This window comes from Lissotriton helveticus, chromosome 3_1 (genome assembly GCF_964261635.1).
Source record: "Lissotriton helveticus chromosome 3_1, aLisHel1.1, whole genome shotgun sequence".
NCBI classification, from domain to species: Eukaryota; Metazoa; Chordata; class Amphibia; order Caudata; family Salamandridae; genus Lissotriton; species Lissotriton helveticus.
In genome coordinates, this window is record NC_136061.1 from 545868439 (window position 1) to 545895193 (window position 26755).

The window sequence follows — 26755 nt, forward strand, 5'->3', positions numbered from 1 at the left end:
CGCATCACATGCCCTATCTTGGTACTTTTGTGTGGCTGGGTCTGCACTATCTCCAGGAAGAACAGTCTGATCACCTATGCCAGTCCACTAAAGCGGCTGTGCAAATGTCCAGTTCAAAGCAAGGGACTGGGTTTGTCGTGGGCAAAGACAGAAGTGAGGCCTGAGACGTGGGCTGACACACCTCGTTTGAGGTATCCCATACCACTCCCACCTGTGGGCATTGGGTTTGGTGCCACTTAAAAGTGAACAAGCTTTGAACTTGCCAGCTTTTTCTGAACTAAATATGAGTGCCATCCCTGAGCAAGAAGGTACCCAAACCGTTTGAAAAACATTTGACTTTATCATACATTCCCTAAGAATAATTGCATTTTCCACATGAAGTTTTTTCTGTAGTATTTTTATGAAACTTAACAACTCTTGTGCAGTACATACTATGAGGTGAGTCAGCTATATGTGTCCAGAAAATTGAAAGGTTATGTGTATGTGCTTAATATGTGGCAGGATTAGGAGCTGTGTGGCTGAGATCATCCAAGTATTGCCCTCTCTGTAGAGCTCATCCAACCCTTGGCCTCTCTGCAGAGCGCACAGAGAGATATTCCGATATGTGACAACTGTAATTTTATATAAAAGTGTGTTAATCTGTTGAAGTATTGACAGGACAAACGGAAAATGGATTGTGTTTACAAGCAAGGAATAAAAGGAAGGGTGGGGTTGCGGCGACGGGGCAAAAAAGTACATGCAGGACTTAAAAGACAGTGATGAAGAGGAAGGAGATGGTGTCAAATATGCAGATGGAGGATTTCAGAAATATGCAGAGAAAAACAGGGTGACGTAGATAAGAGTGAGATACTGTAGATGAAAACAGTCTGAAGATGGGAGAACAAGAGTGATAACATTGAGAAACTCTAATGACCACTAGCCCTTCAACAGATCTTAGAAAAGAATTCACAGTCGCATCAATCCAAACTTGAAACATTTTCAATTTAAATTCATTGGAACAAAACCGTTATCACACGTTTAGCTGATACTGTTAACAAGCAGAGGCAACACTAATGGGTCTGGCTTATTTTAGGTGTATGCTCATTTTTTCTGATATATCTACTTACAATAATAGAAAACTCACATAAAAGCACTCAACCACTAGTTACTGATTTAATGGTGAAAAGTGTCAAAGTGTCTTTTTTAGTAGAATGTGACTCATATGCACAGTGAAACTATAGAAATGTCACACATAAGTAATTTAAAAAACTAAAGATGAGCGAGCCACTGAAAGCTAGAGCCAGGCCCAAGCCTGATGTCTGGCACTGGCTTCGCTTGAGAGCCTGTTGGAACATTGAGCCCATAACAAGCCAAGCTTTCATGTGGCTTCTGCCTGCCTCCTTCCCTGTATCCTGTATCTGGCGTTCCGGACAGTCTTGGCGTCAGCTCTACATCCTGTGATTCTGGACAAATCACTTAAATCATTTCCACCCCATATACAATGATTTGTGAGTTTATGTTATGTAACTGGTGCTCATGTAAAGCAATCCAATATCTCCAGTTGAATTTGTGCTGGATGAAAACTGCAGAACAATGCACAGAGGTAAAACCAAAGGTTTATTGTAAGGAATCTTACATATGCATATAAGTGAAACTAGAAAACCTGCATAAATCGTGGCTTGCCCACTTAAATTGTGTGATATTAGATAAATATTTTACTTCACAAAAACTTTTTCTTCGGTATCACGTATGAAAACTTTTTAAAATATGTGAGTTCTGAATACCAGTTGTACAAAAACCTACTTTTTAATGCATTAGACTACAATGTTGCTCTATAATAATCCTGGCCACGTACATGGTTTACATTACAACTGTCTTGCCTTTTTAGTTTATCCTTAAAAACTATTATATTTAATAAGTACTTATTTCAACAGAGCTATCATGTGACGTATTAATATCAACGCTTCCACATGTGAAAGAAGTATACTTTATTTTTATTTTAAAGAGACTTGATCATGGCTGGCCTTATGACTTTAAATAGCAAACAACTTCAGTGCTCGGCACGTGCACTGGCTCTAAAATCTTCTCCCTACTAATTTGCTGGATTAGCCACCTCTATTGGCAGTTATGACAATGCGGTTTGTCACTGGGAACTGGCGAGAGCCGCAGTAAACACAGAGCTGACCTTGAAATCGGTATACACTCCACGTGCCACAATTCCGGTCTGCAACGAAAAAATTACAGAATTACAACCCAGCAGTGGAATAGAAAACTTCACACCGGCAACATAGAACGTAACACGGTAGTGATTTGTTTTGCGTCATGACGCTAGTGACGCACTCCTACCAGGCTGCTCTGCTGCCTTACGCATCCCCGCCTCCGAAGCATCCGGGTCTTGCCGTCTCACTCTGTCACTATGGTCATGGCGGAGGGGACGGCAGTGCTGCGGAGGAACCGGCCCGGCACAACGGCTCAGGTACAGAAACGCGTATTTTCATCGGAAACAGGTCTCCTGTGGGCAGCAGCCACGTTGGAGGCGGGGTCATGGAGGCGGCGAGCTTTCTGAGCCTTCTTGGATGCTTTTTCTGACTCGTAACAGGCTGGTGGTCGCGGGGGAGGGCAGGACTGGGGCCTGGACTGTTCTTCTAATTTGGAGTCACTGAACTCCAATGATGTGAAGAAGATCTGTTAGGAGTACCAGGCAAAGTACAGGGATAGCACGGCTATCCTCGTCGAGGGCTCGCTGTATGTCCACTGGGACCTTCTCCGAGAGTCATCTCACCCGCTGTGGCCTGTCACGGCTATTAATGGGAGCAGACTTCGCAAGCATTGCCCACCCACGGTCTTTCTCAATACGTTGTTTTACACAATTATAGTTGCCATCCCAAAAGATGACGTCGGTGGCCTAGCTATTTGCTTCCGAACCAAGAGATTAGAGTTCTAGTTAAAAGATATGCTTTTCTAGGTAGAACTGTCACTTAATGTCAATTAACATTGGGAATGCCGTGAGAGGTCGGATCTTGGTTGTATTGCAGAGAACTCCACACAGTATAGCATTCACTCGAGATCCACGGAACGGAAACATCAGGGGTGCTTACTATGAAAACACAAAACACTTCAGTGTTGTGGTACTGTTTTTGTCTTTTGAGCCGGGTACTGTTGCTTTTTAGGGTAATCCTATCTAAAGAGAAAGAAAGGAGAAAGGATAATTAGTAATATTGTGGCCGCTATATAAAGCACTTATCCAATGTGCTTTGGTGCACTGCGTAAATTATTTGTTTGCTTACCGGGGATCAAACTACCCTTTTCTTAAGAAAAATGTTTGAACTTGAAGTAGTATCTTATTTATTCCGGGGTTCCCCCACCGTTAAGGGCGCCGAAAGTATGTTCGAATTTGCCAGAGAATTCCTATAGATTGTTTGTTGGCTGTTGCACATGTGCTGCACAGTCTACATTATACAAGCACAAATGATTACTTATGCATTTGTTTTAATACAGTGTACTGACTACCTGCAGGAAAAAACATTTCCAATTTAGCATTCTATGCATGGTATGGTAAGCCCTTTTGGGCATGCATTCATCTTTTCTGAATCTGATGTTTTTCTTTTGGCCTAGGATGATCTTGAAGTGTGTTTTTTTTAATTCGTTGTTTGTTATGGTGCCCCAAAGTACTGCAGTGAAATAACAATATATTAGTTATTAGAACTATCCTGATGCTTTTTGTAGACACTACAGATTTCCCTATATTCTAGTATCTAACAAACGTAATATACTTAGATTTGCCATCTACGAAATCAGTATTTCTTGTTATGCCCACTTTCCAATCGTAGGATGTATCTGGTGAATGATGTAAATACGTACGTATCTGGTGAATGTTGAAAGTGATTCCAAAACTTAAGTTACTGAGAAATGTACACCCGATGTTTTATTATTGTGTAATGTATTTTTTTTATAGTATTCAATCAACTGATAGCCATGTCGTAGCACAATATGGAGAATAGGCAGGCCGTGGGGCTTATTAAAATGCCCATGATGATATGTAGATCTGTAATAGTCTCCCAAAGTGGAAAACTTTGAAGGTGAGGGGCTTTACAAATTAAGTTCCAGTCTGGGGCATTTGACTGGCAAGGAGTTGTAAAATGGTCACTTGGGAACTAATGCAGAAGGCCTGTTTGATTGCAGAGTTAAAGCTGTAAGGCTAGCGACGAAGGTACTGAAGGAAGTCTTGATCCATTCTCTGTGTCTGAGGAAGGTAGCTTAAGTGAAAGGAGCCATATACTTGGTGAGTTCTAATTCCAAATCCTTTAAGCTCGGTAGGCTGAATGGTCAGTACGTTTTCTAAAGAGGATCTGGGGTAGGCAGCTCCTGGTAGCTCTCTAACTACCTGTAAGTAGATCTCCTGTATACAGCCCAGCCTACTAAATTCGAGGCTATAGTTTGGATACATTAACATACGTATTACAGAATTGAAAATTGTGCTTTCAAGGTGAAAATGTGTGTACTTTCAGAGCTCATTAATTGGAGAACAATGGTTGAATTTCCAAAATATGTGTTCATTCCAAGCTGATAAAACCTTTCTGTTAGACCTGACACCTTTTGGCGTGGTTCTTCCCCATCTTTTTGCCTCGGACTCATGTGTTTTTGATGCTGTGCTGGATTTCGTTTTTGCTGGTTTAGATGCTTTGGACACTCTGCCACTGCTGATCAGTGTCAGAGTGTAAGTGCTCCCTCTGTAAATTGCCATAGTGATTACATATACCTGATTGGCATATTTGCATCACCATGAAGTCCCTAGTAAAGTGCACTGTGTGTGCCAGGGCTGGTGATGACAGATGCTACTAGTGGGCCTGCAGCGCAGATTGCGCCACCCACATGAGTAGCCCTAAAAAGGACTCTGGCCTGCCAGCGCAGGGCCTGTGTGCAGTCAGTGACTGCCTGTTCCCCTGGCCAGTGTCTCCACTGGCTGGGCCTAACCTTCCCTGTCTGTGCACCTCAGTCACCCCTATGGAAGGCTCAAGGTACCCCCCTGGGCAGGGTGCAGTGTATGGATAAGGTAGAGCATGTACTAGTGCAGGTCACATGCTCTGGTAGTGGGCAGCAGCCATTTTATGTGCTCACTGCTGTAAGGCTCTCTTGCTCCATAGAGTAACATGGAGGAGGCTGGCCCATGTGATACCAGCCTATCTCCCCATAGGAACAAGATGGGACATGAGTGAAAGATATCCCTGAACTCAGAATTTAATGACACATCTTTTAGTGAAGGGTGTTTTTAAATCCTGTGTTGGAGAATAGCACTTTTAGAAAGTGGCTGTTCTTTTGTCTAAACCTTTCTGTGTGCCTGGGTTTATGGAATGCCTGGGTGTGACAGAGGGCTGCAGAGGCCCCGGAGGAGGGGGTAGGAGTTAGCCCGTGGTTGAAAGGCCTCATCTGCTGCTAGGGAGGTGGGAGGAAGAAACGCCTGATAGTGCTGGGCTGTGCCTGCCTGCCAACCCTGCTTGCTCCCTCTCCTGCCGGCCAACTGACACCTGACCCTGGAGCTGACAGGAAGAAGAAAACCAGAAACACCTCAGTGCTTCAGCAGCCCCCAGAACTGGTTTAGACTGGAGTCCGGGCTGCTTGCACAAAGACTTCAAAGGACTTCAAAGACTTTGAGGGGTATAAGGAAAGAACCCCTGACTACAGAAGATTAGATTCTAAGATCCTACAAGCAAGAAGGAACCTCTGCTGGAAGGAGGACGGCTGGAGAACTAAAGGAAGATTGCCTTGCTGTGTGCTCTAAGGGCTGACCTGTTCTGCTGTCTAACTGGAAGCTGAGGAGGAGAAAGGGACTTTGCTGTGTGCTGTGACCCTGCCTGCTTGAAACTGCCAAGACTTTGCTGTGTGCTGTGTCTGCAACTTGAATCTCCAAGGGCCTGAGAAGAGCTGGCCCCCTGTCTGCAACCCAGGGACATAAAGGTTGCCCAAGGACTACAAAACTCTGCTGTGCCCCCCCTGAAGCCGCTGCGTGGTGAAAAGCGCGTGAAACCCTGTGTTTAGGCGGTGTAGCGCACTGGCTGCTCTCTAATCTGAAGGAGAGCGCCGCGCTGAACCAGCCTGCCGTGTGGCCGAGATCGACGTGTTCATCGACACGTGTGGGGTGAAGAGCGGAGGTCTGTGGGCCTCCCCAGTGCAAGGCGCACTGAAAACAACTGTGGGCTGTGTCACCGCCGCTGCCCGGGGGCCAGAGTATCCCCAGAAGATTGCCGATCGTTGGGGAGCTGAAGCGGCGAAGAACGAAGCCGCCGCGCTCCCATTGGCTGAGGGAGCCGAGCCCCCTCACTAACGCCGCGACGGGATTGGCCCGTGCGGCGCAGCGTCGTCAGTGTCATCGTGCATTGATTGGAGGGAAGCGGAAGCGTCACGACAAGCCTGTCCCGGGAGCCGCTCTGCCATTGGCTGACTCCCGGGTGTACCAGAGGCTCGCCCCAGACGCCGCGACGGGATTGGTCCCCGTCCTCGGGACCCCTGGGAGTGCTGCGCGATCACCGCTGGACCCGGGAAGAAGTGACCTGCCCTCGCCGAGGGATTCTCCCGAGTGTCGTCGGCCCCCGGCCTGCCGTCCCAGCATCTGAGTGGCTGGTCCGCTCCCCGCCGCTCGTTGGATTGTCGAGAGCAGGCGGGGGAGCAGGAGGGACCGGCCGGGACCAGAACCGAGTGCGTTCTGGTAGGCGCAGGGCGCCCGAGGCCAGCAGGTGCACGAGAGAGTGCCGAACGAGGGGAAAGGAGTCTTCCCCCCCAGCATTCCGATGAGGCGCGCTTGTAGCGCGAAGGGCCCCTCGTTTTCCGAGCTAATATAAGGGAATCAGTATGACTAATTTTTAGTACTGATTCACAAGAGACTTTAGACTGTTTTGTTTCTAAGAACTTCCTATTCACAAGTACCATCATAAAGATTAAGTGCAACCATTAAGATTAAGTGATACATCTTTCTAAAGAAGTGATTATCGTGCAACTGTTTTATTTACCTTGCTGAAACTAGATAAAGATATATATTTTTATAAAATATACTTGCCTGTGTGGTCTCAGTTTGTGGTGGATTGGGGATTATTGTCGTGTTAAGTGCAAATGTTATCCACATTGCCTCTGTTTAGCCTAGACTGCTCGTGCCAAGCTACCTAGAGGGTGAGCAGGGGTTATCTCAGAGGGTTATTCCTTCACCCTGACTAGAAGCAAGGGTCCCTATTTGGTCTAAGGTACCTACCTCTGCCAACTAGAGACCCCCGGTTCTAACACTTTCATTATAACTGGCAACACTGGCTGATACTCTGAGGTAATCACAGTGGTAGTCTTGCATAGGGTGGTTGCTAACGTAATGTTATGTATACAACACTAATAATATTAGCAGCTCAGCATGATATTCATTGAACATAAGTAGCTCTTATTACAGAAAGGTTGAAGACCTCTGATCTAGGGTGTCTGAATCGCTACTAAAGCTATGAGTCTTGTCAGTTAGCCTGGTGCTTGGCTGTGAACAGCCTTGTGTACAGTGGATTGTGTTCTGAAGTTTTGTAATGGACTCTCTCTTTGATAGGATGCCAGTGTGGTAACTGACAACGGTGGTAATGCGACAATTATGTTTTAGGGCACAAATGGGCCGAGCTGTTTGCAGTTCATTTACCATTTTTGGGATGGGCTGTCATAATGCTGCGGGAGAAAGCCAGACATGAGAACACCATGGTGAGGATTAGTTCAGTCTTTTAGAGGGATTGGTGTCAAAGGAGAATGGATTGAAGCATGCAAAGATGCTAGGATGCACTTAGGTTAATTGAATTCACGAGAGAGCTAAAAGTTAAATTACTCTAGAGGAAAGCACCTATGTTTTGAACATTTTCGTCTGCTGTTGAAGGCGGGCACTGGGAATCTGGCCAAGAGAAAAGGATGAGTAAATGATCAGCTGGGCCGACTATCAGACTTATGGTAGGTTATGCAAAGTCAGTTATGGTGCTCCCAGTCTGGCATTTTCTTTCCCAGCACTTAAATACTTTATGGTGAACCCTCAGCCTTTCTTCTATTTTGTTGAGTAACTGCATATCCTCTGCAGACATCCAGTAGTCTACTTTGGGAGCATCCATGGTGTATGACACAGTGGTTAGGTAAACACTGAAAGGATTGGGAGAGTGCGGAACCTTGGGGAACTCTGCACATAATAGATGTTGACAAGAAAGGGGGAGAGAAAAACCTTTACTTGATGGCTAAGAGAGAGGTCAACTATGTGAAGTCGATGCTCCTAACTACTAACATGATACAAGGCATTTGAGGAGGATTTTAAGAGTGTTGGCATCAAACACAGACCAAAGATCCGAGTGTGTCTGTGAGTACGCTTGATCTCCATTAGTAGGTGGAAGCCGTGCTGGACGCCTCACCCCTCACAGGTTGGGACAGGTACACAAGCCTAGAGCAGACCATTTTTGTTGTGTTGCTGAATCACAGTCTCCTCTCTGAAGGGAAGATACAAGCCAAACGTCTTTTCGATATTGAGAGATAGCACCTCCTAGTCATCACTAATAGTTTCATGTGGTGTTTGGCATGAGCCATTCTCTGCAAATCTGTTTTGTGCTTCTGCCCCGCAGTATAACTTGATTGGTCCACTGGGAGAAGTCTGAGGATCACTATCAAAAGCATACCCACTCTGACTTTACTATTCAGCTCAATGTTGGTGTTGGACTTTAACAGCGGCCTGCATGACTTATTACTGGCTAGTCTTTACCAGGCTTAAGCCCCATTGTTATGGTGCCTCTTACATCAAGTCTGAGAGTTGTCCACACTCTAATGCCTTCTCCCATTCTTCAAGTTCCAGCAGTATGCCCAATAGTGCTTTCAAGGTACATTTATAGAATTCACGTGAAGGTCCAGTCCCCCAAGAGTCTTACCTCACTGAATTTCATTCAGCATAGATCTTAATTCCCCAGTCAGGGTCACATCGAGCTGATCACCTAGAGTGTGAACCTCACAATATAACCCTGAATTCGACTGTGGTCCTCTACTGTGTGCAAAATGTACAATCCATTAAAAAAGTATTTTTGAGTGGCGAGGCGTGTGTTTAACTCAGTGACTGTTCTCACTATCCGGGCTGTAGGGGTTTATCAGTGTAAGAGCCAGGTCCAATTTTCCCCGACTTGTCACCCTCTCTATGTAGTTTGTCTGAAGGATATGTAGGAATACTTGTCCAGTGGGTCTTGCACCCGGAGCCTGTGCTTCGACCCCCACCCTCTTACCCAGTAGGGCAATTACGGTCTATGTTTTTTTAAATAATATTTATGCCAAGTTGTACAATATTGTTTGTTTACCTGTGTTGATTTGTAGCTCTGCACATTTGCTCTGCATACTTGCACTTTCTCCCCCTGCTACACCCTCGGTCCGCTATAGCAGTGAGTGCTGATTGAGCTAAAGGACGTAGCTCCTCCTCCTTCCGTCCGGGACAGCATTCTCTTCCAGCGGGGTGTCGGGCTAGTCTTTTGGGCTCCTGGCACTATAAGTGGAGCATGCTGGGCTGGACACGCAGCAAACTCGCGCAATGACGACATGCCAAAGGCAAGCCCGTCTGCTCCTGTCTGCATCCGGCTGGGGCCAGAGGCCACCCACCATGCCCGTTTGAAGCCAGACCTGCCCCCGAGGTACCAGGGAAAGATTTAAAGGAGCTGGAGAGACCTCTACCCGTTTTGTGCTGTCATTCTCTGCAGGTAAATGCAGAGGCTCTACGCTGCACCCAATGTTCTTTTGTATTTGATCCAGATAAGACCATATTTAGGCAAGATAACAATTTGAAGTTATCTCCTGTAAACTGCATGTCACTCACTAAACATTAAAATTGAAATCAGCGACTACATCACAGACAACCAGCCTGACGCCATGTTTCTTACAGAAACCTGGCGGAATGCGGACTCTGCCCTGGACATACAAGAAGTCCTCCCGTATGGCTATGGCATCCTTAGACCGGACGCCCTATCACGCCCTGAGGAGGGATAGCCATCATTTTTCACCTGTCATTAAATTGCACTTTGGACAAAGTTCATGTAAAAAACGCTGAAGCAGTGCACTTCACTCTAAAAAGGGCTAGTGAAATTCTCTCTGAGTGGTATCCTGATTTACCGCCCACCGGGGCCAGCTACTGGCTTCATGCCCAATCTGGCAGAAATAGCAACTCAATTAGCACTCCATCATAACAACCTTGCAGTGCTGGGTGATTTTAAATATACATGTGGAGGATCACATGAAGAATGAGGCTCAAGCACTTTGCAAAGAGTTGGCTTCCTTACAGTTAGAACTCAAGTTCATGGTTCCGACACATTGGTCGGGCCCTGTGTTAGACCCCATCTTCTTGAATCATCCTGAGCTAGTGGCTGAGCCCCCGATTCCCTTCCCTTGGTCCGATCACCATCTCATACCTTTCCATATTCCACTGGTCAAACATCGACACACACAAAAATTGGCCCCTGCTTTTCCACGCAGAAACCGGGCCAGTTTCTATAATGAGTTTTACCTGCGCCTTATAGAAAAATCCACCACTACTGAGTAACTAGATTAACATGGCTAACTCAGCAGTGGAGAAGTGGATCACGGAAGCACTCTGTGGACTACGAAGACTCATCAGAGATTGTCCAAATCTGCACCGTGGTATAACGAAGAGCTTAGACCCGTTAAACAAGGCTGTAAACACCATGAGCGTAAATGGAGGATAGATCTCTCGAAAGACACCAAGGATGCTTACAAGACAGCACAAAAAACTACCACTCCTTGATGAAAAAAAGCACGCCACTTACTATAAGTAGAAAATAGAAACAGCAAAAAATTCCTCTAAGGAACTATTTCCTACCCTCAAAGATATATCCTCCCTAGAGAGGACACTATTTACACTCACCAGCTCCTCAGAGTGGTGTAATCGGATTGCTGACTTCTTCCTACTTAAAGTATCTAATATATACAATACTTTCCCTGAGGAAGCCCGCAACGGCCCTATCTTGCAGCCCGAGAGATCTATTGAGCCAGGGACCACCCTCTCTGGAAATTCTTGTCGCCCCCCGTGATAGATCTGAAGGGGGTGGCCCTAAATATTAAATCTGGATCGTCAACCTACTGGAACTATCCTTTAAATGTGGGGTAGTCCAGAGGACGTGGAAACACGCAATTGTTCTGCCTTTGAAGAAAAAACCCTTGGCTGATCCTGAGCTGCTGGAAAATCTGCGACCCATCTCTCTGCTTCCTTACATCTCTAAAATAGCAAAGAAAGGTGGTGAACAATTAATTAGTGGCTCACATCAATCACCCCAATCTTCCCCATCCCATGCAATCAGGGTTCAGAGCCACATATTCAATGGAGTCAGCACTCCTATTTGCTATGGAGTCTCTGCGGAGACGCGTGAATGCCTGTCAGACGACTTCCCTGGACCTAAGTGCAGCCTTCGACCCCGTATCCCACAAACTTCTCCTACAGCGGCTGCAGGGTTGCTGGGTGGATGGAGAAGCACTAAAGTGGAGGCGGTCCTTCCTACAGGACCGGTAGCTTCCAGGTTGCACAGCACCCACACCTATCAAAAATGCCAATGGTGCCAGCCAGGTGACCCCAGAGGCTGGGGCCCGTGCCCACTCCAAATACAGAAGTGAAAAATGTAGGAGTGTGGCTCGATCCAAAACTCTCCTTCGAGATCCACGCAATGAACGTTGCAGGGAGATTCTTTGGTATCCTTAAAATGCTAAGGAAAACCTTGGATATCCTTCCCGCCTCAGCGAGGAAAACCCTACCTCACACTCTTTTGACCTTGCAGCTGGACTATGGTAATGTCCTTTATTTGGGAGCATCTAAAGAAAGCTTGCAACGGCTGCAACACATTCAGAATGCAGCAGCATGCCTAGTTCTCAATCTACCTAAGCGAGTTTCAGCTACGAAAGCCCTTGACACTCTTCACTGACTGCCGGTTAGTAAGAAAATTCTTTTCAAATCCTTGTGTTTTTGTCATCGGAGTCTACAGGGGAAAGGACCCAGCTACTTGCATGATCTCCTGACCCCTTACAATCCCACTCGGCAGCTGAGATCGAAAGGAGCCCACCTGCTTAAAGTCCCAAAAATCAATAGGGCGTGGATGGATGTGCACTCATTTGGCTATCTGGCAGCCAAAAATTGGAACACACTTCCACCTTCGCTGTGCACAGAAAAATCTGAAAATGTCTTCAGTAGAGGCCTCAAAACCTGGCTTTACTAGACATAAGCCTCACCGCACTATCTAACTTCGCACATAGCTGTTTCTGTAGCGTGGGGACACACAAGTTGGTGGAGCCGGGCGCATTATAATTGATATTATTATTATTATTATTATTATTATTATTATTATTATTATGATATCATTGCTCACACATCCAATAGGCCTCCACCACCCTCATCTCTGAATTGTAGTATGCCAGTTATCTGTGGTGGACACATGGCACCACTCAGAAGTCTGTCCTGAGGGATCTTGACCTCCATTTTGGGATGCTCGGGCCTGGTGCCATATTGTTATGTTTGGTAAATTGGCTTTTCATGGGACATTGTGCTTCTCAGGTATTGTACATCTGTGCAACCATCTGCAAAGCACCCTACTAACAAGCATTGGCAAAGCCAATAGGTTTCACCTAAGGGTGTGTGTGTGTGTGTGTTTGGGTGGATGGATAAAGGGATAGTTTAAAAAAAAAAGCTCTATGAAGGTGCCAGCACTAGCTGCTGTCTAGCATTTTTATGTTCGTCTGTCAGTTGGAGGGGGAGAATAAACAGATGGGTCTGCATGGGAGGGGGAGAAGAAACGGGCCATCTCTCTGCTTCCTTACATCTCTAAACTAGCAAAGAAGGTGGTGGCAGAGAAGAAACATGATGTGGAAGCACATGGGAAGTGAGGGAAGAAGAAACCAGGACAGGGTGGGGAGAAGGTAAAAAAAAAGTGCTATGACATAGCCAGCATTGATCATGCCATAATTTTATTTTTTTTCAAGAAGAAAAATTGTATTTTTATCATCACGCAAACAGCAGAGGGAGACTAACTAAACGCAATCTGTGCTCAGTCCATGCGCCACACAAAGAAAAGGAAGTGACGCATGTCAAGCACCTCCCAATTAGCAGGCAGCGAACACTAGTAACCATGATGCCAACAAATGGTTAGCAATGGGCAGGTTCCAAACCCATTATTGAACACAAAAGTCTTGCATACAAGAGCACATGCTCATGTAGGTTCGACCTCATAAACACATGTATGTGGAGTGCTTGGAGTGAATATCCATGCGTGTTCCCCACTGTAGTGTTCCCTCCAGATGTCCAAATTGTTAAGCTTGTTTCCCAATTCAGTCAGTTGTAGATAGTCTAAATGTACTATGTCGTACACATAGAACAGATGCCTCCCAAGAGTAGGTCCAGAACTTAAAGTCCCAAACCACAACATGGGAGTGTCAAGTCATGAGACCACTGCGTCTTCCATTTTGGGGGGAAATGTTAAATCCGTGCTTCTGTGGGCATACACGTTCGTGTCCTGACCATCCAGTTTCACCACCAACAGCTAACGTCCCTCAAGATTGCACACTTTAGGACATGATTTGATTTTATAGAGTGCAACAATTACCCGATGGCATCAGGGTGCTGCAGCCGGCCGGCCGTCCAGAGCCAAATCCTATCTATAAGCCCACCAAAAAAAGAAATGCTACCTAAAGAGTACGTTTTGAGTGCTTTTCTGAAAGGCAACAGATTTGGGATAGCACTCAGGCTTTGTGGAAGAGAGTTCTAGTGTCTGCTTGCAGCAGTCGCGAGAGGCCTATCTCCCCATTTCTTCTTTCGGGTCCCCAGCACAGTGAGCTGGTTGCAGTGTGCCGATCAAAGTCTTTTAGATGGAATATGCCAGTAAAACATATCTTTAATCCCCGCTGGACTCTGGAGAAAAAGGGCCATATGAACCGTGTATAATGCTTTGAACATAATGTGCTTTCTGATGGGGAGACAGTGTAAGGCCCCGAACCCCACAGCAGCCGATTGACGCCTGGGAATATCAAGAGCTGTTCTAGCAAGTGCGCATTCTGTACTACTTGCAGATTGTGCTGAGTGTAAGTATTGGAGTCCAGATGGAGGCAGTTGCATTAGTCCAATCTGGACATGACCAGGGCTAGTGCGACCTGCTTTCGTGCTTGCTGGTGGATAAAAGGAATAATTTTCCTAAGCATCCTTATGAGCCAGAAGCAGGTTGCCACAGTGCTGTTAGCCTGATTGTCAAGTGTAAGTTCAGTGTCTAAGGTTACTCTCGGATTTTTGGCCTTCTGTACTGGGATGGGACATATACCTAAGGTGTCTGGCCACCAATTTCTATTCCAGCTCAGAGCGCGTGGGCCAAAGAGCAACACCTCGGTGTTATCGCCATTTAATTTCAGAAAATTCCGTCTCATCCAGTCGGCAACTGCCGAAATGCATTGAGAGAAATTATTTGCAGTGGCAGCAGGTGTCTTGGGAATTGACTCGATGATCTGTGTGTCGTCAGCATATATTGCATACATCCCAAAAGCCCTAATTATGGCCACAGGTGGAGATGCAAAGTTTAATGGTGAACCCTGTGGTACTCCACACAGCAGGCAGAATACCGTAGAATAGAACTGCTCTAACATCGCTCTCTGTGAACAATCCCTAAGGAAGGAGGACAGAAGAGCCAGGGCCTGTTGGTTGATACTCATATCCTGAAGGAGTTCAATCAGCATTGAGGATGAGATGGTATCAAATGCCCCGGATAGGTCAAGAAGTACCGATGCAGCTCCTTGCCCTTCGTCCATGAATCGTCTAATACTATCCGTGGCTGAGATTAACGTAGTTTCGGTTCCGTGATGTTTCCTGAACCGAACTGAGAGTTGTCCAGCCATCCCTTCTGTTCTGCAAATTCCATCAAATTGTCATTTAGATGTTTTTCGAGGATTTTAGCTGGACACTGCAACAGCGGCATTGGTCAATAGTTTTTTTATAAGCCTTGCTTACCCAATTTTTTTTTTTTTTTTTGAACAGCCCTGATCACTGCCTCCTTCCATTGCAGGGGATAATGACTGAAGAGAATAGATTTGTTCATCAAATTATAGAGGCATAGCCACAATACTAGCTACCATATCTATTGCTGGCGAAAAGGGTTCCAGGGATGATCCAGATTTAGAGAAATGTTGCGCCACCATTTCAGGGGTAAGGGATGGGAATACAGAGTCATTTAAACTCTGGGTCTTTAGTCTCTGCTGTCTTGCCAGGGTCCGACTACCGTTCTCTAGCCGGGGTTTGCCGTCAGTGTAGTTTTGAGAGTTTAGGCATTTCAAAACCGTCATGCAGGTCAACAATTTTAGATTGAAAGAAGTTAGCTAGCTCGTTGTGGATTTTTTTGTGAAACTTCAGTTTCCCCGGCTGCCAGGGAAGTGGAGATCTGTTGTACCATCCTAAAGAGTTCTTTGACGGAGGTAGCTTTTTCCATTTTCTATGTACAATATGCAGATTTCTCCTCAGTCTGAGCTAATTTGTATTCCCTAATTTGATTCCTATATATGACTTTTTTGTTGTTGCTCTTCCAAGTTTTTTCTCCAGATTCGCTCTTGTTGGTGACACACCTGCTTGAGAGTTCCGAGTCTATTATTATACATTAGGGGCTGAGGGGTAAAACCTCTTTAGCTTAACTTCCCATAGGGGGGCTAGCCTATTGTCAGCCATTACCAACTATTCTGCAAGAGCAGCAGCACCCTTGTCTACATCCTCCAGAACCTCAAAGCGTCTGCTATTCAGAGTATTGGACAGGGTTTCAGCCGAAACCCCTTTCCAGTTTCTCTTCCAAGTCTTAGCCTTAAGGGGATGCTGCTACTAACTTTAGAGGAGTACTAAAAAGAGAAATCAACTGCGCCATGGTCAGACCAGCTGAGGGGAATAGCTGATTGATAGAACACCCTGACATAATTCGAAAATATGCCATTTAGGGTGTGACCTACATCGTGTGTAGGGACCAACACCAGTTGATGAATTTCCAGACTGGTCAAGGTTTCGGTAATTGCTAGGGAGTCTTGGTGGTTGTTCTCTTCTAGATGGAAATTGAAATAGCCCAGGATGGTCAAACACCTATTCGTCATTAAAGGTTCAGTAAAGTATCTTAGCTTGTTTACAAAAGGGGGCCAGGGTCCTGGTGGTCCATATACTAACAGGCCTCCAAAGGAGCTGGTGGCTAAAAGTATAAACGTAAAGTGCAGGGCTTCACAAGTCTTTAGCTCAAACCCAGACTCCACCAGACATATGTATTGCGTTTTTAGGTCGAAGCCTGCGTTGCAGCGCATGCGCTGCTGCAGGCGAGAGTTTTATAAACAAGAAGGGGCATGAAACCACGCCCCTTCTGCCATTGGCCGGCCTCGCAAAACGGAGGCCTGCCATTGGCCAATGACCCTGTCCGGATGATTTGTCCGGCTGTGATCCCTCCTTTTCAGGACTCCGTGACCTGACTTCTGGTGTCGCAAACCGATTTCCAGAACCGTTGCTATGGCAGCCAGGAGGCCGGTCACGGAGTCCTGGAGGGGAGGGATTCGGTAGCTGTTCACGCCCCTTTTTTTTTTTTTTTTTTTTTTTGGTCCGTGCGGTTTTGCTGGAAGGAGGCATTTGATGGACTCTCCTTGTTTTTTACAAGCTCCATATCTAGTGCTGTTGCTGTGGGAAGCATTTGGGTTGAGGGCTTGCAGTCACCCCTCGCTCTGCTGGGTGGCAGCAGAGAGCCTGCGCTGGGCCCGAGGAGCTCTGCCCCCAGCCTGGCGAGTGCACCCGGAGCTCCGGCACCGCACACAGCTGAGGAGGAGGAAGAGGAGGCAGGCGCGGTGCGTCCATTGGGGCGTAGGGGCGAAGCCCCACTAAGCCCCATGGACCCACCACGTCGTCACTAGAAGCCAAACACAATTATTTAAAAAAATCGCGCTATCTGCCGGCCGGGAAACTGGGAGACACCCGACCTTCCCGGAGTGCGCAAGGGGGGGGGTGGGGGGGGGGAGGATCGGGCTGCTGCAGCTGCGCAAGTGTATTTTTGGGCACAAACATGCCCGCGCATGCGCAGATCGTTTTCTTGTGAATTCCCCCTTAGAGAGAGGACCAGGGGGCGGGCCGCAGCCCCCGGGGTTACACAGGGCGACTGGGCGAGGAGTCATGGTGCCCCCCTGGCGCAGGATTGGCTGGTCACTACATAGCCCGGTTACATAACCCCTGACGGATAGCACGGCCGACTTTGGTGCTGGGAAACCAGGTTCGAGCCTCTTATCGAACCATAAAAATGTATACATGACTTACTTTGGTGTTAAATAAATAGATATTTAAAAAAACAAATAAAAATGATGTTCCGACTAAGGTGTGAAATTGGTGTTGAATAAATACAATGTTTTTAAAAACAATTAATATTAATCATGTATCATTGGTGCTGGAGTACAAGGTTCGAGACTGGTATTAAACACTGACAAGCTGTGTGCTAAGTTATATGGTCATAAAAATACATGAATGATGGATGCAGGATGGGTGGATGCATGAATGGATGCAGGATGAATGATGGGTGAATGGATGGGTGGATGCATGAATGAATGATGGATGCAGGATGGATGCAGGATGGATGCAGGATGGGTGGATGGGTAGATGAATGAATGATGGATGCAGGATGGATGCAGGGTGGATGGATGGGTGCATGAATGATGGATGCAGGATGGGTGGATGGATGGATGATGGATGCAGGATGGATGCAGGGTGGATGGATGGGTGCATGAATGAATGATGGATGGATGGATGGATGGGTGGATGCAGGAATGGATGCAGGATGGATGATGGATGGGTGGATGGATGGATGGGTGGATGGATGCATGAATGAATGAATGATGGTTGCTGGATGGGTGGATGGATGGGTGAATGAATGATGGATGCAGGATGGATGGATGGATGGGTGCATGAATGAATGATGGATGCAGGGTGGATGGATGGGTGCATGAATGAATGATGGATGCAGGGTGGGTGGATGGGTGGACACATGAATGGATGCAGGATGAATGATGGGTGGATGAATGGATGGGTGGATGCATGAATGAATGATGGATGCAGGATGGGTGGCTGAATGAATAATGGATGCAGGATGGATGCAGGGTGGATGGATGGGTGCATGAATGAATGATGGATGCAGGATGGATGGATGGATGGATGGATGGGTGGATGCATGAATGGATGCAGGAATGGATGCAGGAATGGATGATGGATGGATGGGTGGATGGGTGGGTGGATGGATGCATGAATGAATGAATGAATGAATGATGGATGGATGGATGGGTGGATGGGTGGATGGATGGGTGGATGGATGCATGAATGAATGATGGATGCAGGATGGGTGGATGGATGGGTGGACACATGAATGGATGCAGGATGGATGATGGATGGATGGATGGATGGATGGGTGGATGGATGCATGAATGAAGGATGGATGGATGGATGCAGGATGGATGGGTGGATGGATGGGTGGATGCATGAATGAAAGATGGATGCAGGATGGATGGGTGGATGCATGAATGAATGATGGATGCAGGATGGATGGATAGGTGAATGCATGAATGAATGATGGATGCTGGATGGATGGGTGGATGCATGAATGAATGATGGATGCAGGATGAATGCAGAATTGGTGGATGGATGGGTGGGTGGGTGGATGGATGGATGGGTGGATGCATGAATGATGTATGGATGGATGCAAGGTGGTTCGGGCTCGCTCGCTACGCTCGCTGCAATATGCAAATTAGTTTACGCCCACCACTTTCAAATGTCACCAGCCGCCCCTGAGAGGAGGACCAGAGGAGCTCGAGGCCGAGGTGCGTGCTCCCATCGCACGGCATAGAGTGTGTGCTGACAGCCCACGCCCCTGCCGCCCACCCCGGGCTCTGCCCCTGCTCTGCGCGGTGACCTCCAGGTAAGCAGGTACGAGTCACCGGGAGGGATTCCTCTGCGCACAAGCACGGTGTGACCCTCGGTGCCCCCCTGTCACCGTCCCCACCGGTCACCCTCACCTGCCGTGCCCTGCGTCTGTAACTCGCTCTCAAACCCTGCTTCTCCGCCTTGTCCAGCTACCCACCTAATATCCTAGGAGTCCCGAGCCCTGGCCTCGCTCTTCCCCTGAATCCCCCCGCCCTCCTAGACACCCCCGTGCCACGTTAGTGCCCGTGCACACAGGCGGCAGCTAGTACAGTGCCTCGGAAGCGCGGCCGCCCGGGAAAGGTTGCTCTGGAGGGCACCTGAGGCAGGTGGGACATTTTTATTATCTATTCCGAGCATTGCAGCTTGCTCCTCGTTGCTGCTCCGCGCCCGCCTTCCCACTCTTGTAATAGCCATGGTTCTTGCGACGGATCTGCAGGTCCTCTATCGGCCAATATTGGATCTAGAGGTGAGCAGTTCCTGCTGACCTTAATATCTCCGGTGCTTTCAATGGAGGTAGGGAGAGCGCGCACTGCCTGCATACAGGATAGATTTGCATATATGTTTTTTGATAAATTATTTAAGTGTTTGCCACTGTTGATACACACATGCCTGCATTAGCATTCAGAAAAGTGTAACACGTCCGTTTGGGGATTCTCGGAAATTCTGCTCAAAGTCTCTGCAGGTTAAGTACCCCTCTTTGAGTGTACATGCCTCCGCCGGGGCTCATCCGTGAGCAACTCCAAGGAGGAGTTAATCCAGAGGGGAGGGGAGCACGCTGCCTGGCGTAACAGCACTCATTTCCTTTCAGATGCATTATGGTGAATCCAGTGCACAGCAGCAGACACTTCAGTAACTTGCAATGTTTAAAGTGTTTTCCACGGCTGGCGCAGCCAGTGCGGTCTGTGTGTGACAGGCAGTAAGCACCACTCCCACCTTTTGATTGGTTCCTACTAGGAGTTACTAGCTGACGAGATGCTCTAGTAACATATGGTGCTGTATGTTGGCATCAGAAGGTGCGTGCACCTTTTTGTTTTTTGTATATATTTTTTTGTATCTGAACTATATACAAACTTGTAAAATAAAGGGGCTTCCTTTCCTAAACTAATGAAAGGGATTGGAAATTATTATTTGGGGTTATTTACATTCTGATACTGAATTTGAGGTCTTAACCTCCTCCGTGACCTGGAGTAAGCCTCGAACACTCCTCCTTTCTACACTGAGAACGCCAGGTGCTCAAAAGGAGTAATTTGGTTATCCATGTGCAGTGCTTTAATATTGCGGCCCTGCAGTTAACCAGTACACCAGTGCTTATTTTGAGCCAATGGTTGCCAGTGGGGGGTACCAGCACTTATTTCCCGCAACTTATATTTACAGAGCACAAGAGCTGGAGAAACACACATATTGGTAAGACAGAGGAACAGAAAGGTGACAAAACCGTAACAAAGAGCGCATGCAGGAACCTGCAGGAGAAAAAGGGACAGGGCATGTGTGGAAGTGTATTAGAGGCCACCCGCATTGGTATTCAGCGTGCGGACACTTAATTGCACCCACAGCGGATTCTTAGCAGAGCTAAAGCACCAGCATTCTTTCTTTCACTAATTAACACTGTCGGTACCCATACAGGATACTGCCAAGTAACCATTGACTGTGCCCCAATCCCAATGAAAGGTTTGAGGGGCATCCCAAACTTTCTAGGTCGAGCCTGGGCAGCGCATGCGGTGCTTTGCGAGGCATGCTATATTCTGGTAGGGACTTGAAGCTCCGTCCACTCTTCACCCATTTTTTTCATATTTTTTCAGTGGCTTGTGTCCTTGTCCACTGTAAACTGCGGCTGTTTATTGGTCAATAGGCTTACTAGTCCCTCCTTAGTACAGCCTTGTCTCATTTTGTAACCTCCCATGGCGACACCCCCTGTCAAGTGTGTTACTCGGTAAGCTTTAATTGCAGCTTCCGAGCACTATTTTCTTAAATTGGGGACACGCTCTCTCCGAACGCTTTTTAAAAAATTTGAAGGTACGGACGCTGGCATTTGCAATCAAATAGGTCTCGCATTTGGCATAGCTAATAGGTCTCGCCTTTGGGACCTTGTGTTTAACCATGCAACAGTTGATGTTGTTGCACCAAGGATATTGTGCTGCATAACTAAATACTTATAAGGTCCCAAAAGCGAGACCTATTGGCTATGCCAATGCTTGTTAACATTATAGCCAGTCCCCATCCACTTACCTTGCAGGTTAAATAAGGAGTATCTGGTAACTGATGCCTGCTCCACATTAACCAGACCAGGGTTTCGGGCACCGGCTGCACACAGGCTTGCCTTAAGCGCACCCGCTGCTCGTCCACATGGCCCTTAAATAGTAGCGTCGTTAACCAATAGAACGCTACCTGGTTGTTGTCCACCCGCCCTCTAGCAGCCCAGAAATGGGCTGCACATGCCCTAACAGGGTACTACATCACGCTCGCATGGCCACCTGTTTATATTATGTGATTGAAAACAATGTACATCTCCACTTCATGGACAAAATTAATGTGACCTGCTATTGTGACATTATCACCCCTCCGCCCAATGAATTAGGAACAAGGGTACCCAGTGTTTCTTAACATAGTCATTAATTCCCGACCTTCCGGGAAATCACTTTACAGGTGCCACCGTCTGGTAGTGTAAATGTACAGCATGGGATCTACTCCCGCAGGTTCAGCATACCTTCCACTGTAATGAAGTCGCACAGAGCCTCATGCTCACACCATTTCAATTCAACAGCGACCAGCAATAGATTAACTCTCCAAGGCTTGACCTCTGTAATGCTGGCCTTAATTATGCAAGGCCTGGCATAGTGCAGACCTACACATAGAAACCAAGTGTTGTAAGGCAAAAGCCCATATCAACATCCATAAATTGAGTGTTAATTGTGTAATCTGTAATTCGTGCTCTTTTTACATTAAATGTTTACGTTTACAAGACCTAACGCGTTAATACAGTGGCATTTGCTTAGGTAAATGTAATGTTTTTACATCCTTATCTCTGAGTTGAATGTGTCCAAGAACTTATGTGCTACTGCGTTTCTAAAAATCTTACATTTAGATTTTTACTTTTTATTTTTGCACTTGCATACATATACCTCTCGCTCTGTTTTGCATCCCCCTTCTCTCATATTACTTTGGAAATCATTTACAGTACTATATAACTTTCTAATGGAAATTTATTTGTCTGGTTAGACAAGGCTAGAAGATGAATGACTAGTATTAGTTCAATGCTGGAAGTTCTAAACTGTCTTTATCGGGCATGATCTAATCGGTGCTTTATCATACTAAGTGAAAGATGTTAAGTGCATCTGTGATTAGTTCAGAGTAATTGTTTCATACCTGTGGTAACTAATAACTTTAAGTATTTTTTTGTGTGCCCAACAGAATCACCAAAGAGAAGTTTACACATTTTTATTCTTAGGGGGAAAAAAAAAATAGCAATAAAAAAAATATTCTATGTTGCTGTAGATGGGAAATATTCCCTATAATCGTTCTAAAACAGCACATCGACTATCTGATAAAGCATTCTGGACCCAGAATGCACAGTTAGTAGTAGTGGATATGCACATTTTAATTTAATTACACCAGATTTGATTCAGTAACCCCAACCCAAGGGTAATACATGTCTTTATTGGGCAAAGCTGCGTTTGAAGCAGCACTGATATAGGTGGGCCTTTATTCCAAAGTGCCTCCATATTAAACATTCACACACAACCTGCGCTTTGTTTTATGGGTTGAAGTTCTCGCTAAGGGACTGTGGGCAATTGTGATTATACACTAAGCATGGACCTTGTCTATCTTCAGTCACTGGATTAAGAGTTGGTAATTCAGTGTGTGGTATGTTGACAGCATGTGCACATCTATAAAGAAATGCTTAAATGTACCGGTCCTCACTGCTGCTTTTCTGTACCTTCTCTCTCACAAGTCACCCACCCCCTGGCCAGCCTCGTTCTTTACGATACGTGTGTTCTGCTCAAATTTAACTTTAAAGGCCAACTGAACTCCACTTTGGTGCAGTCATGTTTAGCAGTAGCCACACACTGTAATGAATTTCTTATATAAGAGCTTTCAGAACCATCTGGGACTTCAATACATAGTCTCTGCTCTTTCATATGTTTGGGGCGGTCTGCTGATTTTGTTGATACCCATTGTTGAGCCCCTCTGGCTGGCTGCTGAGTATTTACTTTTTGTCAGGTCTCTAAATTGCTGGGGCTTAATTATTAAATCTGTGGGCCCCATCCTGCATGTTTGATTGTCTAGATACATTTTTTATTTCTTCTGTGTTTGAGTTTATATGCCAGTAAATAGTTGAATTAACTTTTGTTTGTAACATTGTTACCTTTAGCTTCTGATTTGCTCTTTCAGCTGTGAGTCTTTCTTCACCCTGTGGTACTGTGCTTGGACTCTTAAGTGCTTTCATTCTGCTTATAACCTGTCACTAGCACCTTCGAAAGTTTTCTTACAATGGTCCACAAAGCAATGTCTGCCCGTTAGTGATGCCTTAGGTTTGGCACATCACATCAGTTTCAGCAAACTTAATGGCATTTACCTCCAAGATAATCTGATCTTGTATTTCGTTCCTGAACCTTGACATACTTTGGTAGTTTTCACAAATCTCCATGTTTTGTGTCGCCTCTCTTTAGATTATACGGTAAAATGTAACCAATTGCAGATTAATTATCTGAATTGTGGGCTTCTTTTGTTCAATTGTACCAAAATCTTGGAAAATTACATTCATGGGACAAAGTGATCTACAATTGCAGGAGAGGGTGTGGTGCAACTGGATCTGTGCTACACTTACTGTGGCATTGCTCGAAACTAGGCACGTACTGGGATGATATTTTGAGAGCAGTGAATACTATTTTGAAATACTGGTTCCACAAGACTTGGGAGTGGTTGTTCTGGGATTCCAATTTACTAGATCACCAAGTCACAAAGAGAAACGTATGTGCTTGTGACAGCAATTAGATCAGTACTAGTGTTCTGTGGACAATTAATAGTGCCTTTCTGGCGGGATTGGTAAACTTGAACTTGGAAAGTTTTAGCAATAGAAAATCATGCCCTTGTCAGTAGAGCATAACTTAAAGTCATTTGACACATTTCTTCCCTTTCTTGATTTATCATTGGACTTGAAATTCTTTTACTTTATTTCCTTGCTGACTAGATGGTTGTAGGCAATGGTATTTATATAAACCAACAATTTAATACATGTGAATATTTTATCCTAAAACATACTCCTTGTGTACAAAGTGTTCCACTAATATTTGGAAAAATAATAACAGTTTATTCAATAAATGTTTAGTTTTTAAAGCTTTTTTTTTTTTTAAACATCTGCAGGACTTTTATAATTGGCCTGATGAATCTTTTGAAGAAATGGACAGCACACTTGCTGTCCAGCAGGTAAGGACACTATCATAATAATGGGGGTTTCATTGTGAATTAGTCTTCTAAATGTATCTATTCAGATTTCAGTTGTTGGCACTTTCTTGTTTGTGCTTGTTTTTTTAAAATAAAATATTCTTATCTAAAATTGATCCGGTTTAGTGCTTGCTGTTTAAAAAATAAGGGCCAATGGCTGTTGTGACAAAAAGTTACTCTGAAGCCTTGCTTTTCAGTATCAACCACATATATAATCTAAATTGCCTGTTAAATGCACGGCTGCATGTGGTCTTTCAGAACAAATCCATTTTCTTTGAGACTCCAGAGGAGGCGGGGACATGGGCAACAGAAGAACGCCCTCTGCGGTTGCCTGCCCAGGACTGCGTATAGCCCGCTGCCACAGGAGGCACGCGGCAGGACGTGCCTGTGCTCCGCCCGTGCCGCAGACCCTCGGGGAGGCGCTGGGGCCGGCAACATGCGCGCTCTGCTTCTCCAACGGGCCCCTTGCAGTGCCACATGCATGGTCCTTCCCGGGAGACCTCTCCAGCTAGGCTACGCTCTGACTCCTTAGGCCACCCCGACCCCAGTTCGGCTTCGCCTCGACAGTCCTTGATAGATCTTCCGGACTAATCTCTCACGCAACTCGACTCTTCTCACCGGGCCGGCCTGACCACATCGCAGCGATGTTAGCCTTTCATATGATGTTTGGGTTCCTGGTTGGGGTCTTCCGAGACCAGTGGCTGAGTCCGAGACTAGTATCCCATTTGGTCACTAACTGTCCACCGATGATATAAGACATGAACATCCTAGTATGAGGAGGGGTCCTCCACGACTTTCCCCATTTCCAAATGTTTTAGCTTGGTGTTTCAGAGTTCTGTTACTGTTTGGGCGACAGATGCTTCTGTTACTGCAGTGTGGGGTGGGAGGGGTTGGAGCCTCTGTCCTGTCTGTTTTATTTTTCAAGGTTGCTGTCTTTTGCACCGCCTTTGATCCACTACATTTGGGAGAACACATCCCATACACTGCTACGCTACTCTATCCACGGACTCTCGGAGTTACCGCGCCTCCCTTATCCTAGCTAAGCTGCTTAGTTACCCGGCACCCCCATGGCCTCATGCTCCTCCTCTTTGGCAATCTAGCACGCTCTCATCGCTCCACCTAATGTCCTGGAATGTTAACGGCCTGCTGGCCGAAATCAAACGCGCAGCCGTCCTGCGATACGCCCAGCTCCAGGCGATAGATATACTCATGCGTCAGGAAACCCATCTATTAGGCCAACGCTGTCCTTTCCTTGCCCACTATGGCTATGGCGCTGTCTGGCATTCTGGGTTTTGTAGGGGGTCCAAAGGGGTGGCAATTCTGGTGCGTCACACTCTTCCTCTAGTGGTGCGTAAGGTGACGCACGACCCTCAGGGCTGCTTTATTATTTTAGAAGGGACCATTGGGGATCGCCCGCTAACCATGCTGGCTGTCTATTCCCCTCCTGCTCTGCTGGCCCCTACACTTCGCGGACTTACCCTGCTGATCGCAGATTTACCCCTTGACTGACCATGGTGGGGGGCGACTCCCAACACCATTATGGACCCTGGTCTCGACATTGCGTCCCCTCCCTCTACTTCCAGGACTGTCAGTCTGGGCTTCTCTCCTCATGGGCAGCCAGCTTGAGGTTCTGAGACGCCTGGAGACTGTGGCATCCGACTGCTAGGCAAAACGCTCACACTTCTGCCTCTCACCACACCCATGCGCGCCTTGACTATGCTTTCCTGCCGGTTCAGGGCTGCTGATCGCTGCAGGCCATATCTATCCTCCTGAGGGGCCTATCGGACCATTCCCCAGTGCTACTTCATATAGGGGCCCTTCCCACAGCCTCCCGACCGATCTGGCGACTCGACGCCTGGTTACTCCAGGACGAGGAGTTCAAGGACAGCATTGGTACTGAACTTGCTACCTATTTCAAGGCTCGGTGTCCTCCTCTCGCACCCTTTGGGAGGCTGGTAAGGCCACTATTGGGGGGTTCGCCAAGTGCCAGTTGAAACTCGCTCGCGCGGCGCGTGACTCCTAGCTCACACGGCTGGAGGCACAGTCCGCTCTGATTGAGGCGCTGAACCCTGACAATAGATCTGCCGCCCAGCAACGGAGACTGGCGTTCCTACGAGACAAGATGAGTCAGACCTCTCTGGAAGCGGACAAGCTTCTTTGGCGTTCGTCTGTGGCCCGAGTGTACGGCTGGGGAGACCAAAATGGGAAGCTCCTCCACCGCCTCGCCACCTACCCTATGGCCAACTGTATCATACCTGAGATGACAGGTGCAGATGGAGTGCTCCACCGTGCCCCAGTAGCGGTTGCCCAATGCTTTGCCTCCTACTATGGTACCCTCTACTTGGTGCGTTCGCCTGACCTCCTACAACG

The 26755-nt window shown here is 46.6% G+C and overlaps 1 protein-coding gene across 1 annotated transcript in view; it reads left to right on the forward strand.

The window, feature by feature from the left end:
* The first annotated feature begins 2301 nt into the window (after positions 1-2301).
* MOB4 (MOB family member 4, phocein) overlaps positions 2302-26755 on the forward strand; it is a 122745-nt gene continuing 98291 nt past the window's right edge. Inside the window, 3 exon segments of the mRNA XM_078680442.1 lie at positions 2302-2319; positions 2321-2455; positions 24305-24367. Coding sequence (XP_078536568.1) covers positions 2302-2319; positions 2321-2455; positions 24305-24367 — 216 coding nt within the window.